Raw genomic sequence first — 19,318 nt, forward strand, 5'->3', positions numbered from 1 at the left:
GAACGGATGATCTCCACATGTGTGGTTCCCACCGTGAAGCATGGAGGAGGAGGTGTGATGGTGTGGGGTGCTTTGCTGGTGATACTGTCAGTGATTATTTAGAATGCAAGGCACAACTTTTTAGTGACAGAATATCTCTGAGTATAACAGAACTGCTATGGTAGGTGAAAACCCGAGGAAAAGCCATCCAGGAAGTGGGATTTTTTTTATGTGAGTAGTTTTCCATTGAATGCCTATTGACTATGTAATTGGTTAGGGCCCAGATTGCAGTTCCTATGGCTTCCACTAGATGTCAACAGTCTTTAGACATGGTTTCAAGCTTATTTTCTGAAAAACGACAAAGAAAAATACCTTTTTGTTAGGGGACTGGGGAAGCATGCAGTACTGGTTTGTGCGTGTGCCTGTGCGCAACCTTTGTATTCAATAGAAAGGAAAAAGACCGCTATTGTCCGGTTGAAATATTATCAATTATTTAGATAATTGACACCCTGAGGATTAGTTATAAAACATTATAAAACATCGTTTGACATGTTGACGAACTTCACCGGTACTATTAGGACGTATTTGTCTGCATGTTTTGACCGCCTTTAAGCCAGTGGATTACTGAACAAAACGCGCCAACAAAACTGAGTTTTTGGGATACAAAGAGGGACTTTATCGAACAAAACAACCATTTATTGTGTAACTGGGACTCTTCTGATTGAAACCAGATGAAGAAAAGTAAGTGATTCATTTTATTGCTATTTCTGACTTTTGTGACTCATCTGCCTGGTTGGAAAATGTTTGTAATGCTTTTGTGTGCCGGGTGCTGTCCTCAGATAATCGCATGTTATGCTTTCGTAGTAAAGACTTTTTGAAATCTGACGAAAGCGGCTGGAATAACAAGAAATTAATCTTTTAACCGATGTATAACACTTGTTGTTTCATGAATGTTTATTATTATTATTTCTGTCATTTGAATTTGGCGCTCTGCAGTTGTTGAGGTGGGTCGCTCGAGGCACGCCTGCGCCAGAGAGGTTAACCAGCATGGTTACCACATCATTCTGCAGAAATAAGCCATCCTATCTGGTTTGAGCTTATTGGGACCATCATTTGTTTTCAACAGCACAATGACCCAAAACACACCTCCAGACTGTGTAAGGACTATTTGACGAAGAAGGAGAGTAATGAGTGCTGCATCTGATGACCTGGTCTCCACAATCACCCAACCTCAAACCAATTGAGATGGTTTGAGATGAGTTGGACCGCAGAGTGAAGGAAAAGCAGCCAACAAGTGCTCAGCATATTTGGGAACTCCTTCAAGACTGTTGGAAAAGCATTCCTCATGAAGCTGGTTGAGAGAATGCCAAGAGTGTTCAAAGCTGAAAGGCAAAGGGTGGCTACTTTGAAGAACCTGTTTCACACTTTTTTTAATACTTAATGATTTCATTTGTGCAAATAATAAAAATAAAGAAAAACCCTTGAATGTGTAGGTGTGTCCAAACCTTTGACTGGTACTGTATATTTGCATCTCATTTGTCCAAATGTAAGTAAATATAAGTGTGTGCATGTGTGTCTGTAAGCAGGTGTTACCTGCAGGGTATCATCTATTAGGGTGAGGATGTACTGGACAGTCTGCTCCTTAGAGATGTGAGCCATCAGGTTCAGGAACGTCCTGGCACACTGGAGAAGGAAGATAATATACCCATTACTATGACATCCTGAAGACAAACTAATCTGAAAATCATCTTGGAGGATACAGTGAGCTCCAACAGGGATAGTGAGACACGTTTTGTTGTTTTGGCTCTGTACTCCAGCACTTTTGATACACCCATGCTAACCATTACAACAACAGAGGAGGTTAGCATTTGGGGGGGGGTATGATATTTGTGCGTCTAACTCACTCATCATTATTCACGATTTATGCACACATGACTGTAAGTCGCTTTGGATAAAAGCGTCTGCTAAATGGCATATTTACATTACATTTAAGTCATTTAGCAGACGCTCTTATCCAGAGCGACTTATTATTATTCAGGATTATCCGAAATAAATGGTAGCATCCATATTAATGTAGAAGAGTTTAGAAACTTATTGTATTTTCTTATTTACAATAAAAGTGCCTCCAAAAATGTCAAAACTTAATTTCTATTGGACACAAAAACTGTTAAATAGAAAATGTGTCTACTCTTGGATTTGATATTAATCTCATGTAGACTAGCCTACCAGCACAGCCTACCCCCACTGTATCTGCACGGCAGATGTTTTATAACTAATCCTGTGCTGGTCTACATGAGATTATTATCAAATCCAATGTTATTTGTCACATGCAACAGGTGTAGGTAGACCTTACAGTGAAATGCTGACTTACAACAACCCCCCAGAAAAAAAAGAGATAAAAATAATAAATAATTAAAGAGCAGCAGTAAAATAAGAATAGGATGAACTTTCTTTCCTAAAATAATGCATAAAAATTAATCCATGCTTTTGTCACTTCTCGATTAAACTACTATAATGCTCTACTTTCCGGCTACCCGGATAAAGCACTTCAGTTCGTGCTAAACAGATGCTAGAATCTTGACGAGAACCCAAAAAATGTGATCATATTACTCCAGTGCTAGCCTCTCTACACTGGCTTCCTGTTAAGGCTAGGGCTGATTTCAACATTTTACTGCTAAGCTTCAAAGCATTACATGAACTTGCTCCTACCCATCTTTACGATATGGTCCTGCCGTACATACCTACACGTACACTACGGTCACAAGACGCAGGCCTCCTTATTGTCCGTAGAATTTCTAAGCAAACAGCTGGAGGCAGGACTTTCTCCTATAGAGCTCAATTTTTATGGAATGGTCTGCCTACCCCATGTGAGAGACGCAGACTCGGTCTCAACCTTGAAGTCTTTATTGAAGACTCATCTCTTCAGTAGTGCCTAGACTGAGTGTCGTCTGGCCCAGGAGTGTGAAGGTGAAGGGCAAGGAACTGAAACCGGTTCCCCTCTCTCCACTGGTATTCTCTGCCTCTGACGCTATTTCGGGGGCTGAGTCACTGGCTTACTGGTGCTCTTCCATGCCGTCCCTAGGAGGGGTGCGTCACTTGAGTGGGTTGAGTCACTGACGTGATCTTCCTGTCTGGGTTGGTGCCCCCCCTTGGGTTGTGCGGTGGCGGAGATCTTTGTGGGCTATACTCGGCCTTGTCTCAGGATGGTAAGTTGGTGGTTGAAGGTATCCCTCTAGTGGTGTGGGGGCTGTGCATTGGCAAAGTGGATGGAGTTTTATCCTGCCATGTTGGCCCTGTCTGGGTGTAAAGTCGGGGCCACAGTGTCATCCGACCCCTCCTGTCTCAGACTCCAGGAATTATACTGCAATAGTTTGTGTCCGGCACAGCCAGAAGAGGACTGGCCACCCCTCAGAGCCTGGATCCTCTCTTGGTTTCTTCCTGGGTTCCTGCCTTTCTAGGGAATTCTTCCTAGCCACAGTGTTTCTACACCTGCATTGCTTGCTGTTTGGGGTTTTAGGCTGGGTTTCTGTACAGCACTTTGTGACATCGGCTGATGTATAAAAAAATGGCTTAATAAATACATTTGGTTGACAAGTTTCATTAGAAAGTTTTGTTTCTGGCCATTTTGAGCCTGTAATAGAACCCACAAATGCTGATGCTCAACTAGTCTGAAGGTCAGTTGTACTGCCTCTAACTTCTTTGGGAACAGGGGGCAGTATTGATTAGCTGATCTGTCATAATATAATAGAGAGAGGGTAGATCTAGCTGGTCTGTTACAATAGGGTAGTGAAGATAGATCTACTATCTCTATTATATGATGACAGACCAGCTAGATCTACTGTCTCTATTATATGATGACAGACCAGCTAGATCTAGCTTTGTTTTCTTTATTATTTTTGGTTAGGTCAGAGTGTGACATGGGGTCATTCTAGGGTGATCGTACTGTCAAGGTTTTTTTGTAAATTTATGTGTTTTTTTTCATCTAGGTGTTTATGTTGGTCTATGGTTGCCTAGATTGGTTCTCAAAAAGTGATGGTTGCTGATAATGGGCCTCTGTACACCCATGTAGATATTCCCATGAATAAAAGTCATGTTTCCAGCTACACAAGTAATTTACAACATTACCAATACCTACACTGCATTTCTGATCAATTTGATGTTTTAAAATGGACCCCAAAAAGAATGCATTGCGTTTCTTTCAAAAACAAAAACTGACTGCAGGAATGTCTACCAGAGCTGTTGCCAGATAATGTAATAATTTCTCTATCATAATGGGAATGTAATTCTGCTTTGAAAGTTGATAAAGTAGCTGACCCCACTTTTGAGAAAATGGCCCTTGAATTTTTTTGTACACCTACTGGAGAGCTCTTCTTTGTCTACACCTATTCAGCATCATTCACACCCTCTTAAGCCGTAGCCCCATCCATCTCTTTAAGGATTCACATGTGAGGCCATGTGCTATACAGAGTGAGTAGTGTAGTAATCAACCAAAGATGTCAATAATTAAAGCGGTGAAAGTAGTAGCCTGCCTATATCCTAACCTGACTTTGGTGCAGGTCCTGCTGTTCACATGACTCTCTCTGTTAAACACATACTATATCAAATCAATGTTTATTTGTCACATGCACACAGGATACAGAAGTTGTGAATGGTACAGTGAAACGGTTACTTGCATATTTGCATAGTAGCAATATCAAAAATAGAAAGTATACCAATATTTTTTTATATGATGCTCACCCAGACACATTCTACATTTCTGGGTCATGTGACAGAGGCCAGGCACTACTACTAGGCACTACTTCTTTTACCTTTATTGTGCACTAACAGCTAAAATGCATGCATACGGTTTTTAGGCATTTCAGTTTACATTGAAAGCGCTTTTTCATCACAAAAATGAATTTAAAAAAAATTGAAATAACACAGTTTGAACCCCCCCCCCCCAAGGATTACAATTTCTGAAAATTCCCTGTTGTACCTGATGTCCTTCATTTGTGAGGATGGTCTGTTTCTCCTCAGAAGGAGCCACTTCAAACTTCTTAATGAACTCACAGTCCTCGGCAGAGATCATCTGGCCCCTGAGACAAACACAGCATGATAATTACAATACTACTTCACATTAGTCCTCTCAAATATAACATGCTTCTATCAAATCCTATCACCTCTGACAGAGAAAACACAATGTAATAGAAATGATTACATTCATATTCCTCCCCTGAAATAATTTGACCCCAAGGGAGACAAGGTACACAGTATGATTGATGACTATTAAAACACTTGAGTCTAACCAGCATAATAAACAAATTCCCATGAAAACCCAGCAGTGTTTGTCAGACCATGAGACATCCCAACAACCAGTCTCTAACAAAAACATCTGCACGTACATGTCAGTGGTTTTGCTCTACAACCCCCACAAGCGTCACGGGACTCGTTTGTTGTTTGCCCGGAACCAGTTGAAAAAAAAGATTAATGGAAGTTATATATGGATGTAGTTTAGTGTCAAAAAAAGGTTACATACAGTACCAGCCAAAAGTTGACACACCTACTCATTCAATGGTTTTAAATTATTTTTACTATGTTCACTATTATTTTACAATGTAGAAGACAAAAACAATTGAAATAACACATGTGGAATCATGCAGTAACCAAAAGTGTTAAATCAAAATAGATCATTACTTTAAGACATGAAGTTCAGTCAATCTGGAAAATTTCAAGAAACGTGAAAGTGAAACTATCAAAGAGCAATGAAACTGGATCTCATGACGACCATCACAGAAAGGGAAGACCCAGAGTTACCTCTGCTGCAAAGGATAAGTTCATTAGAGTGAACTGTCTCATGACGACCATCACAGAAAGGGAAGACCCAGAGTTACCTCTGCTGCAGAGGATAAGTTCATTAGAGTGAACTGTCTCATGACGACCACCACAGAAAGGGAAGACCCAGAGTTACCTCTGCTGCAAAGGATAAGTTCATTAGAGTGAACTGTCTCATGACGACCATCACAGAAAGGGAAGACCCAGAGTTACCTCTGCTGCAAAGGATAAGTTCATTAGAGTGAACTGTCTCATGACGACCACCACAGAAAGGGAAGACCCAGAGTTACCTCTGCTGCAAAGGATAAGTTCATTAGAGTGAACTGTCTCATGACGACCACCACAGAAAGGGAAGACCCAGAGTTACCTCTGCTGCAGAGGATAAGTTCATTAGAGTTAACTGCTCTCCAGAGGGTAGTGAGGTCTGCACAACGCATCACCGGGGGCAAACTACCTGCCCTCCAGGACACCTACAGCACCTGATGTCACAGGAAGGCCATAAAGATCATCAAGGACAACAACCACCCGAGCCACTGCCTGTTCACCCCACTATCATCCAGAAGGCGAGGTCAGTACAGGTGCATCAAAGCTGGGACCGAGAGACTGAAAAACAGCTTCTATCTCAAGGCCAGACTGTTAATCAGCCATCACTAACATCGAGAGGCTGCTGCCACAGGCTGCTGACTCAAATATCTAGCCACTTTAATAACTAAAAATGGGATGTAATAAACATATCACGAGTCACTTTAAACAATGCCACTAATACATCTTTACATATCCTACTCAACTCATATGTATATACTGTACTCTATACCATCTACTGCATCTTGCCTATGCCGCACGGCCATCGCTCATCCATATGTTTATATGTACATATTCTTATTCATCCCTTTACATGTGTGTGTATAAGGTAGTTGCTGTGAATTTGTTGGATTACGTGTTAGATATTACTGCATTATCTGAACTAGAAGCACAAGCATTTCGCTACACTCACATTAACATCTGCTAACCATGTGTATGTGACCAATATAAATGTATTTTATTGCAGCCCAAATAAATGCTTCAGAGTTCAAGTAACAGACACATCTCAACATTAATTGTTCAGAGGAGACTGTGTGAAATCAGGCCTTCATGGTCAAATTGCTGCAAAGAAACCAATACTAAAGGACACCAATAAGAAGAAAAGACTTGCTTGGGCCAAAACAAACACAAGCAATGGACATTAGACTGGTGAAAATCTGTTCTTTGGTAAATTTAGAGATTTTTGGATCCAACCACCGTGTCTTTGTGAGAAGCAGAATAGGTGAATGGATTATCTCCGCACATATGGTTCCCACCATGAAGCATGGAAGAGGTGTGATGGTGATTTGCTGGTGACACTGTCGGTGATTTACATAGAATTCAAGGCACGCTTAACCAGTATGGCAACCACAGCATTCTGCAGCAATACGCCAATGACCAAGGAGAGTGATTGAGTGCTGCATCAGATGACCTGGCCTCCACAATCACCTGACCTCAACCCAATTGAGATGGTTTGGGATGAGATGGACCGCAGAGTGAAGGAAAAGCAGCCAACAAGTGCACAGCATACAGAAGTCGGGAAGTTTACACACACTTAGGTTGGAGTCATTAAGATAATGTGTATGTCTATCCCTGTTCTCTCCTCTCTGCACAGACCATACAAACGCTCCACACCGCGTAGCCGCAGCCACCCTAATCTGGTGGTCCCAGCGAGCACTTTCTCCCCTTACCCATCTGTCTATCGCCTCCTTTGAATTCCATGCTGTCACAGTTACCAGCCCTTTCAAGCTTAACATTCTTATCATTTATCGCCCTCCAGGTTCCCTCGGAGAGTTCATCAATGAGCTTGATGCCTTGATAAGCTCCTTTCCTGAGGACGGCTCACCTCTCACAGTTCTGGGCGACTTTAACCTCCCCACCTCTACCTTTGACTCATTCCTCTCTGCCTCCTTCTTTCCACTCCTCTGCTCTTTTGACCTCACCCTCTCACCTTCCCCCCCTACTCACAAGGCAGGGAATACGCTCAACCTCATCTTTACTAGATGCTGTTCTTCCACTAACCTCATTGCAACTCCCCTCCAAGTCTCCGACCACTACCTTGTATCCTTTTCCCTCTCATCCAACACTTCCCACACTGCCCCTACTCGGATGGTATCGCGCCGTCCCAAACTTCGCTCTCTCTCCCCCGCTACTCTCTCCTCTTCCATCCTATCATCTCTTCCCTCTGCTCAAACCTTCTCCAACCTATCTCCTGATTCTGCCTCCTCAACCCTCCTCTCCTCCCTTTCTGCATCCTTTGACTCTCTATGCCCCCTATCCTCCAGGGCGGCTCGGTCCTCCCCTCCCGCTCCGTGGCTCGACGACTCATTGCGAACTCACAGAACAGGGCTCCGGGCAGCCGAGCGGAAAAGGAGGAAAACTCGCCTCCCTGCGGACCTGGCATCCTTTCGCTCCCTCCTCTCTACATTTTCCTCTTCTGTCTCTGCTGCTAAAGCCACTTTCTACCACTCTAAATTCCAAGCTTCTGCCTCTAACCCTAGGAAGCTCTTTGGCACCTTCTCTTCCCTCCTGAATCCTCCTCCCCCCCCCCCTCCTCCCTCTCTGCAGATGACTTCGTCAACCATTTTGAAAAAAAGGTCGACGACATCCGATCCTCGTTTGCTAAGTCAAACGACACCGCTGGTTCTGCTCACATTGCCCTACCATGTGCTCTGACCTCTTTCTCCCCTCTCTCTCCAGATTAAATCTCGCATCTTGTGACGGCCAGCCGCCCAACAACCTGCCCGCTTGACCCTATCCCCCCCTCTCTTCTCCGGACCATTTCCGGAGACCTTCTCCCTTACCTCACCTCGCTCATCAACTCATCCCTGACCGCTGGCTACGTCCCTTCCGTCTTCAAGAGAGCGAGAGTTGCACCCCTTCTGAAAAAACTACACTCGATCCCTCCGATGTCAACAACTACAGACCAGTATCCCTTCTTTCTTTTCTCTCCAAAACTCTTGAACGTGCCGTCCTTGGCCAGCTCTCCCGCTATCTCTCTCAGAATGACCTTCTTGATCCAAATCAGTCAGGTTTCAAGACTAGTCATTCAACTGAGACTGCTCTTCTCTGTATCACGGAGGCGCTCCGCACCGCTAAAGCTAACTCTCTCTCCTCTGCTCTCATCCTTCTAGACCTATCGGCTGCCTTCGATACTGTGAACCATCAGATCCTCCTCTCCACCCTCTCCGAGTTGGGCATCTCCGGCGCGGCCCACGCTTGGATTGCATCCTACCTGACAGGTCGCTCCTAACAGGTGGCGTGGCGAGAATCTGTCTCCTCACCACGCGCTCTCACCACTGGTGTCCCCCAGGGCTCTGTTCTAGGCCCTCTCCTATTCTCGCTATACACAAAGTCACTTGGCTCTGTCATAACCTCACATGGTCTCTCCTATCATTGCTATGCAGACGACACACAATTAATCTTCTCCTTTCCCCCTTCTGATGACCAGGTGGCGAATCGCATCTCTGCATGTCTGGCAGACATATCAGTGTGGATGACGGATCACCACCTCAAGCTGAACCTCGGCAAGACGGAGCTGCTCTTCCTCCCGGGGAAGGACTGCCCGTTCCATGATCTCACCATCACGGTTGACAATTCCATTGTGTCCTCCTCCCAGAGCGCTAAGAACCTTGGCGTGATCCTGGACAACACCCTGTCGTTCTCAACTAACATCAAGGCGGTGGCCCGTTCCTGTAGGTTCATGCTCTACAACATCCGCAGAGTACGACCCTGCCTCACACAGGAAGCGGTGCAGGTCCTAATCCAGGCACTTGTCATCTCCCGTCTGGATTACTGCAACTCGCTGTTGGCTGGGCTCCCTGCCTGTGCCATTAAACCCCTACAACTCATCCAGAACGCCGCAGCCCGTCTGGTGTTCAACCTTCCCAAGTTCTCTCACGTCACCCCGCTCCTCCGCTCTCTCCACTGGCTTCCGGTTGAAGCTCGCATCCGCTACAAGACCATGGTGCTTGCCTACGGAGCTGTGAGGGGAACGGCACCTCAGTACCTCCAGGCTCTGATCAGGCCCTACACCCAAACAAGGGCACTGCGTTCATCCACCTCTGGCCTGCTCGCCTCCCTACCACTGAGAAAGTACAGTTCCCGCTCAGCCCAGTCAAAACTGTTCGCTGCTCTGGCCCCCCAATGGTGGAACAAACTCCCTCACGACGCCAGGACAGCGGAGTCAATCACCACCTTCCGGAGACACCTGAAACCCCACCTCTTTAAGGAATACCTAGGATAGGATAAAGTAATCCTTCTCACCCCCCCCTTTAAGATGTAGATGCACTATTGTAAAGTGACTGTTCCACTGGATGTCATAAGGTGAATGCACCAATTTGTAAGTCGCTCTGGATAAGAGCGTCTGCTAAATGACTTAAATGTAAATGTAATTAAAACTCATTTTTCAACCACTCCACAAAATTCTTGTTAACAAACTATAGTTTTGGCAAGTCGGTTAAGACATCTACTTTGTGCATGACAAGTCATTTTTGGGGTGCAAGGTGGTCAACCATCCTCCAGGAGAGTTACTTGGGGTGCAAGGTGGCCAACCATCCTCCAGGAGAGTCCAGGAGAGATACTGGGTGGGCAGGATTTCACTCCAATCCTGCTCAAACACACCACATTGCAAAAAAAAATAAAAAAATAATCAAAAACCTGCACACCCAGTATCTCTCCAGCTGGAAGGTTGACGGACCACATGTGTTTCATACAGTAGCCCATGAGCACAGTATTTTACTTTGTGGGGGGTTAAGTGCCTTGCTCAAGGACACAACGGAAATATAATATATGGGATCAGAGATCAGCTGTCTTCCATTGTCAAGACCAGTGATAACAATGGTTACTTTGTGAAGTGGTTGCTTTTATCATACAACACAATTTTCAATAAAAGTAAAACAAAAATGTGTCATACTTGTCCGAAGGACAAGTAGCTAAACAATTCAATGTTAAGCTCTGGTCTGATCTATTATGGGATGTCAGGGTCTTTTGACGTCTCTATTTAACAGTAAGTTCCTAATTACAGAGAGAGCTTCTTATCCAAAGCTGACATTCACACTGGAAATACCACACATACCAGTCGGCACTATACAACCTGGTTCCATTTCTCAAGTCCGTGATTATGTTACTGAGACCACTAAGGCCCTCGACATCCTGAAGTAGAAGGTCTGAGATAGAAATCTACAGAGAAAAAGGAACTAACATTCACAAGGCATTGAGTCACAGAACAGAGAACCAAAGAAAACCCATCTGCGACTTTTGACTTCATTATGTAGGGCCTAAAGACCAGAATTCAAAGACATTCAAAGAAATCATAGGCCTAGTGTCTTAAAGACAACTTATGAGGAAGATACATGGTGACAGGAGGATGAAGAGGATGATGACGAAGGTGTACTTACTGCAGGTATGACTGCCAGTTGACCTTGTTGGCTCTGACCTCCGCAGCCTTGGCAGCGATGAGGTTAGTGGGTACTGCAGCGTCCACCGCCCCGCGGATATCCATCCTGTTCAATGCCACTCTGGACTACAATAAATAATTCCCTGGAGGGAGAAAGGGAGGGTTATCAATGAATAATAAACCATCACGAATCAACAAGTCCTCCTAAACATTCATTTGGCAACATGCTACATTGCTCATAATAGCCCAACTGTTGGTGAGAGCAGTTTGTTAAAGCGTAGGCTATTAATTATGGTGCCAGTCAGGAATTCATGGCCAACTCTGCAGACAGATCCTCATTTTTTCCATCAGCTACCTTGATGCTTTCAAGACAACTCGGAACCTCTGCTTTAAAATGTACGTAGGTTTTTGCGTAAAGCGTCCCATTGATCGAATCTGATATTTTTCATGTTGGAAACTGGGGCCTCATCTTTCTACAACGAGTTTACAAGTCAGAAATGTCCAGGGCCATACTACAAATGAACAGTTTACATTTAGTTTCCCAGTCTAAAAATGTGCGTCATCATTGTGCACATTTTCTCCTTTCCTCCTAAATGGATGTGCAGCCATAGAAATAAAATGAATAGAACAGGCGTCCCCATTCAAGGCAATGATGGCATAATGGGTGGACTGGCAGTAATTGCAAGTGTAGAAGGAAGAAGGAAGGAAATTCCTTAAAAGTAACCCCATCAGTAAATTCATTAAGTTAATGCAGGAAGTAAACCCATCAATATGTGCTGTGATTTGTTGTTGTGACAAGATGGAGTACAGCTACGACCGGGCTCAATAGGAGCATACCGAGCTCAATAGGAGCATACCAGGCTCAATAGGAGCATACCGGGCTCAATAGGAAGTGTGATTCATTGTGAAAAAGACAGAATATCTACATTTTTTTATATATTTATTTAACCTTTATTTTACTAGGCAAGTCAGTTAAGAACAAATTATTATTTTCAATGACGGCCTAGGAACAGTGGGTTAACTGCCTGTTCAGGGGCAGAGCTCTAACCACTAGGTTACCCTGCCGCCCCTACTCATAAAATATTTGGAAACCATATGGTTTGGGGTATAAATATACATTAAAGACGACAATATTATGCAAAGTTAGTATTGATCATATTGAACAATATTTCTTTATTTCCATTTCCATTCTGTATAGAGGGAGTTGTGTTGCTGCTTTAAGCCAATCTGAGATGAAGATCAAATTTACTCAAATGGACTGAACAAAAACGCATGTTGGTCCCATGTTTCGTCAGCTGAAATAAAATAATAAAATATTATACCAGACATTTTCTGTATGCACAAAAAGCTTCCCTCAAATTCTGTGTACACATTTGTTTACATTCATGTTAGTGAGCACTTCTCCTTTGCCAAGATAATCCATCCACCTGACAGGTGTGACATATGAAGAGGCTGATTAAACAGCATGATCACAGGTGCACATTGTGCTGGGGACAATAAAAGGCCATTCTAAAATGTGCAGTTTTGTCACAACACAATGCCACAGATGTCTCAAGTTGAGGGAGCGTGCAATTGGCATGCTGACTCTAGGAATATCCACAAGAGCTGTTGCCAGAGAATTGTTCATTTCTCTACCATAAGCCGCATTCAACGTTGTTTTAGAGAATTTGGCTTTACATCTAACCGGCTTCACAACCACAGACCACGTGTATAGGTTTGTGTGGGTGAGCGGTTTGCTGATGTCAACATTGTGACAAGAGCGCCCCATGGTGCAGTGGGGTTATGGTATGGGGAGGTATAAGCTATGGACAAGGAACACAATTTCATTTTAAATCGATGCCAATTTGAAAGCACACTTTTCAATTACGTTCTTATTTAAAACCAAAATGTTCCATATACACAAAAAGCTTATTACCTCATTTTGTGCACAAATTTGTTCACATCTTTACTAATAGTGAACTCACAACATTCCAACAATTTCTTCAGACTAAGTTTGAGGCTATTTTTCTATGAAAGTAAATAAGTAATATTACGAGTAAAGTAGGAATCCCAGGATTAAATATGCGATAAGATATGTTTCAAGAAACATGTATATATTTGGCCTGGTGAAGAGGCTTTATGTGCTGACAATGATTGAGTTATGAGTCGTCACCGTCCGAGACAGAGTAAAAATGTAAACACCACAAGACCAGTCTGAAGTACTACAAAACTGGATTTAGGTATTGGCAGGTAAGAATGTCTATTTCACTAGCTACATTGGTGGGTGGTCAGTTGGCTCTTTTTATGGCAGTTTTGGAGCAGTGGCTTCTTCCTTGCTGAGCGGCCTTTCAGGTTATGTTGATATAGGACTCGTTTTACTGTGGATATTGATACTTTTGTACCGGTTTCCTCCAGCATCTTCACAGGGTCCTTCGCTGTTGTTCTGGGATTGATTTGCACTTTCCGCACCAAAGTACATTAATCTCTAGGAGACAGAATGCGTCTCCTTCCTTAGCGATATGACGGCTGTGTGGTCCCATGGTATTTATACTTGCTTACTATTGTTTGTACAGATGAACATGGTACCTTCAGGCGTTTGGAAATTGCTCCCAAAGGATGACCCAGACTTGTGGAGGTCTACAATTTTTTCTCTGAGGTCTTGGCTGATTTCTTTTGATTTTCCCATGATGTCAAGCAGAGGCACCGAGTTTGACGGTAGGCCTTGAAATAAATCCACAGGTATCCCTCCAATGATGACAATTAGCCTATCAGAAGCTTCTAAAGCCATGGCATAATTTCCTGGAATTTTCCAAGCCGTTTAAAGGCACAGTCACCTAAGTGTATGTAAACTTCTGACCCACAGGAATTGTGATACAGTGATTTATAAGTTAAATAATCTGTCTGTAAACAATTGTTGGAAAAATTACTTGTGTCATGCACAAAGTAGATGTCCTAACAGCCTTGCCAAAACTATAGTTTGTTAATAAGACATTTATGGAGTAGTTGAAAAAACAAGTGTTAAATGACTCCAACCTAAGTGTATGTAAACTTCCAACTTCAACTTGAAGTTAGTCTAATTTTGTTCACAAACTAGGTTGTTAATTTTTTTTTTTTTTTTTTTTTTACACCCCTTTTTCTCCCTAATTTCGTGGTGTCCAATTGTTGTAGTAGCTACTATCTTGTCTCATCGCTACAACTCCCGTACGGCTCGGGATAGACAAGGTTGAAAGTCATGCGTCCTCCGATACACAACCCAACCAAGCCGCACTGCTTCTTAACACAGCACCATCCAACCCGGAAGCCAGCCGCACCAATGCGCCGGAGGAAACACCGTGCACCCGGCCATCTTGGCTAGCGCACACACTCCGCCACAGGAGTCGCTGGTGCGCGATGAGACAAGGACACCCCTACCGACCAAGCCCTCCCTAACCCGGGCGACGCCCCACGGACCTGCCGGTCGCGGCCGGTTACGACAGAGCCTGGGCGCGAACCCAGGGACTCTGATGGCACAGCTGGCTAGGTTGTTTTTCAACGTTAGTTTGAGTCTGCTGCTTCAACTGCAAAGAAATGCCTAGTCAGATGTAAACACATATCTAGATTGAGTTGTGCGCTTCTGATCAGTAGCTGTGTGGTTGGGGTCAGTGTCTAAACTACAGTTGCTGCATGTGAAAAACTGAAAGAAGTGTAATGAGAAGTGATTGGGTAAAATATGAAGCAAGTGAATGAAGATTGCTTTGCTCTATCCAATCAGAGCAGCAGGATCAACGTACAGCCGCCCTTCTCTTCACAGACAGGCAAACTAGCCAGTGGTTATTTAGAGCAAGGGGGACAATCCTGAGAAGGACAAAGTTCAGTCCGAAATAGATTTTTTTTTTTTAAATGGGAATTCTGTTGTCTCCCATCGAGGCACATGTTGCTTGGCAACAGTTGCCTTGGCAGGCCTGCTCCCTCCATGGCTAAAGCCAGTGTGAGAAACACATTGCTAAAACACAGATTCATGATAGATTTGTTAGACAAAGCAAGGGAAGAGAACTTCAAAACTAGATGTAGATTTATTGGAATGTCCAGTGGTTGTTGGTAAGTTATGAATCAGCTAGCTTCTGACATGACTTACTAAATCTATAATGAAAGCAGATGATGGGTTACTAAAACAGCTCTATTGACAGAAGAAGCTATTAATTTGTTTTCAGCAAAGAAGTCGAAGATCTCATACACTAACCTTTTGTCTAGCTTGTTGGGGAAGTGGTCAAAAATTAAGTTTGTTTACATAGTTAGAAAATGTTGTTGATGCAGTTACTAAAACATCTGTAAAGTTAGATCAGTACCGGATCATTCTGTTCTGGTTTCTTGAATAGCAGGGAAGACGACCGTGTCATACCCTCTGACCACTTTTCCAACAACTTAGACCAAAAGTTAGTGGGATCCTGGGTGGCGCAGTGATCTAAGGCATTGCGTCGCAGTGCTAGAGGAGTCACTACAGACACCCGGTTATATCACAACCGGCTGTGATCGAGAGTCCCATAGGGCGGTGCACAATTGGCCCAGCGTCGTCCAGGTTAGGGGAGGGTTTGGCCCAGCGTCTTCCAGGTTAGGGGAGGGTTTGGCCCAGCGTCGTCCAGGTTAGGGGAGGGTTTGGCCCAGCGTCGTCCAGGTTAGGGGAGGGTTTGGCCCAGCGTCGTCCAGGTTAGGGGAGGTTTTGGCCCAGCGTCGTCCAGGTTAGGGGAGGGTTTGGCCCAGCATCGTCCAGGTTAGGGGAGGGTTTGGCAAGGGTAGGCCATCATTGTAAATAAGATTTGTTCAACTGACTTGCCTAGTTAAATAAAAAGGTTAAATAAAACAAAAGTAGTTGATTTGCGTCATAAGTTTCATTGTTGCATTTACAGCGAATGGAAGTGATTGTCACAATTGGGCCTTTAGAATGCTGACGAAATCCCATGAAAATGGATGGAGGACAAAAAGGCCAAAAAGTTTGATTTAACCAGACCTACAAACATGCACACGTTTGCGTACCAACTACGCATTTCTCTGTCCATGTATGAGACCAGAGTTAAAAGTACACAGAAATGAGGGCCTGAATTATTATTTTCTTACATTTTAATAAAAATCCACTGAGTAAATCTAACATCCCAATTCTCGAGATGAAACACACAGACATGCAAACTGGCACTAACCAGAATAGAAAGGGGAGTGGGAGGCCCCGGTGCACAATTGAGCAAGAGGACTGGTACATTAGTGTGTCTAGTTTAAGAAACAGATAACTCACAAGTCCACAACTGGCAGCTTCATTAAATAGTATCCGCAAAACACAGTCTCCACGTCAATAGTGAAAAGGCGATTCCGGGATGCTGGCCTTCTAGGCAGAGTTGCAAAGAAAAAGCCATCTCTGTCCAGTGTCTGATATTTTGCCAATCTTAAATCAAATCAAATGTATTTATATAGCCCTTCGTACATCAGCTGATATCTCAAAGTGCTTTACAGAAACCCAGCCTAAAACCCCAAACAGCAAGCAATGCAGGTGTAGAAGCATTGCTTACTGTTAATCTTTTATTTTTATTGGACAGTCTGAGATATGGCTTTTTCTTTGCAACTCTACACTGTATTTCTGATCAATTTGATGTTATTTTAATGGACAAAGAGGTTGATTTTCTTTCAAAAACAAGCACATTTGTAAGTGACCCCAAACTTTTGAACAGTAGTTTGTGTGTGTGTGTGTGTACATAGATTAGCGTAGCTGACCATTCATCACATCATGAAATGGTTCATGACCAACCATCCTAGTGTTCTTATTCTATGCCAACTACAATGCATCGTTCTACTACATCCAAAAGGTGTGTTCGTAAATTCAATCCGAAGTGCCAGAGACCACTCAGAGTGAGCTCTGGGCGTTGGTCAATTCAGCCTTTTACCTCTCGGAGAGTTCAGAGCTGGACACTCTGGCCGAGGAGTAGGGTTGATCCCAGCCTTCTGACCTTACAACGGCAGTCAAACATCCAAGAGAACTGGCTAATGTTGGCTAGCTCCTTCCAGACACAAATGAGAGCACACAGTTATTCTGCGCCCTCGCTCACTCAGACACGAGTGTTCTTAAATTGAACGCAGCCAAAGTAAATGTACGATTTTGATTGGATGATACGCATTCTAAACAACTGGGAAACTGTTTACATTTCAACTGATTGGAACGTTAACAAGTATAGCACTTCCAAGTTTCCAAGTTTCCAAGTTGTCTTGAACGCGGCATGAACTAACGCTTGCCAGTATCTTTGCCAGGCAACTATTATTATTATTATTATTATTAACTCAGGACATAAGTAACGTTAGCTAGATAATTTATCCAACGCAATATGATTAATGTTGCTGGTGCAGTCACGTCGACTGGCCGAATAAACACAACCGTGGAGTTCAGTTGGCTTGTCCTTGACAAAACATGAGCTGTAACGTTATAATGTGGCTAAATCGACAGCAATTGTCAACAAATCCCGAGATAAATATAGTAAAAGTTGTTACTGAATTGGGTTGAGTCGTTTCTCGATAATTGGCTAATGTCAATACTCTGGTGCAAGTCAGAACCATACACAGTATAACGGTTAGCTTTCTGATTCTGGAGCAGGCTAGCTTATTTCATCAACGTAAATATAATGTACCGACAATACACAACCTAGAATCTCAAAGAAACATTACAATACTGTCTTCCCACCACTGACACAACCAAAATAAAGCATTAATTAACTGTCTTTTAAAAGCAAAATACCATTAACGTCACCTACCTGTCAGCTGACAAACTATAAGACGACGTCACGAGACACCTATCATGTGATGGTGTCGTGCACGTCACGAGCCAGGAGGAAGCGGCTTCTTTTTCTTCTTCTTCTATGGGTTTAATGGCGTACTACAACCCAAAAAGGTGTGCTGCCGCCACCAACTGGATAGGTCTAACCCCCCCCCCAAAATAAAATAAATAATCCATAGGTAATAGTGAAACTAACTTAATCCACCCCCAAAAATAATACATTGCCAAAACAAACAAAACTCCAACTTCTTCCTTCTTTTAATTATTCACATGTCCCTTCTCAGGCTCTAGGACCTGAGAGGGTGGTACGGCTTGTGCCACTGTTCCGTTTAACTTCTTTGCTGAGAAATCTTTCAGCACCAGGAACCGCCCCACCCCGCCACATCCACTATTTTTTCTACCTTCCTGGACCCTCTCTCCACCTCGGCAGTGCCATTAATTACCACAGCTATAAAGGCCACAAAGTCCACCTTCTTAACCTTTACAATGTCAGGATCCTGCTGGTGAAAGGAAACCCCTGCACCCTGCAGTGCAGGCATATCCACCATCACGGACTCTTCTGGTGTACCATTCAAACCCTCAACCCTTTTCACAGCTGCTGCACATGAAATTATCTGTACAACCCTGACTTTGGCCACCTCAGTCTCTTTCACCCTTGTGGGGCATTCGAAAGACGCGGCCTTATGGTTTGCAACATGTTACATATTTACCACTTTTATAACACATAATATGATATGTTTCCACAACTTGGACAACTCGGCTTGTCCCTTCTGCAAACACTTGATACATGACCAAAAACTTTATAATGATCACACTGCATTGGTCTTGGGATACATGCTCTGACTCTGTAGTTAATATACCTTGAGAGACTCCATATCAAAAACAAAAGAACAGATAGACTCTTCGCTTTGTCACCATTCACCACACGATTCATCCGACGTGCTTCAATCACTACAGGAATATTTTCCAACGAAATGCTTGTGCTTCTTGTTCCGACAGTGCAGTAATATCTAACAAGTAATCTAACAATTTCCCAACAACTACTTAATTCACACAAACCTAAAAGTGTGAATATGTACATGTAAATATATGAATGATTGATGGCTGAGCGGCATAGGCAAAGTGCAGTATATGGTATAAAATACAGTATATACATATAATATAATATAAGATATGTAAACATTATTAAAGTGTCATTATTTAAAGTGGCATTGTTTAAAGGGAATAGTGATCCATTTATTAACGTGGCCAGTGATTGGGTCTCAATGTAGGCAGCAGCCTCTCTGTGTTAGTGATGGCTGTTT

The 19,318-nt window shown here is 43.3% G+C and overlaps 1 protein-coding gene across 4 annotated transcripts in view; it reads right to left on the bottom strand.

Moving 5' to 3' along the window:
• Nucleotides 1-18,085, bottom strand: part of atp6v1h (ATPase H+ transporting V1 subunit H) — an 80,085-nt gene extending 62,000 nt beyond the window's left edge. For 3 of the 4 annotated variants that reach the window (XM_046321658.1, XM_046321656.1, XM_046321659.1), the window contains exons 1-4: nt 17,134-17,247; nt 11,250-11,391; nt 4,955-5,054; nt 1,573-1,662 (exon numbers count right to left, since the gene is read on the bottom strand). In XM_046321658.1, coding sequence (XP_046177614.1) covers nt 1,573-1,662; nt 4,955-5,054; nt 11,250-11,353 — 294 coding nt within the window. In that variant the 5' untranslated portion in view covers nt 11,354-11,391; nt 17,134-17,247. Of the gene's footprint in view, nt 1-1,572; nt 1,663-4,954; nt 5,055-11,249; nt 11,392-17,133; nt 17,248-17,991 lie in introns of those variants that run through there. The other variant, XM_046321657.1, reaches the window with a different exon arrangement.
• Nucleotides 18,086-19,318: the final 1,233 nt, after the last annotated feature.

The sequence above is a fragment of the Oncorhynchus gorbuscha genome, linkage group LG22, assembly GCF_021184085.1.
Source record: "Oncorhynchus gorbuscha isolate QuinsamMale2020 ecotype Even-year linkage group LG22, OgorEven_v1.0, whole genome shotgun sequence".
NCBI classification, from domain to species: domain Eukaryota; kingdom Metazoa; phylum Chordata; class Actinopteri; order Salmoniformes; family Salmonidae; genus Oncorhynchus; species Oncorhynchus gorbuscha.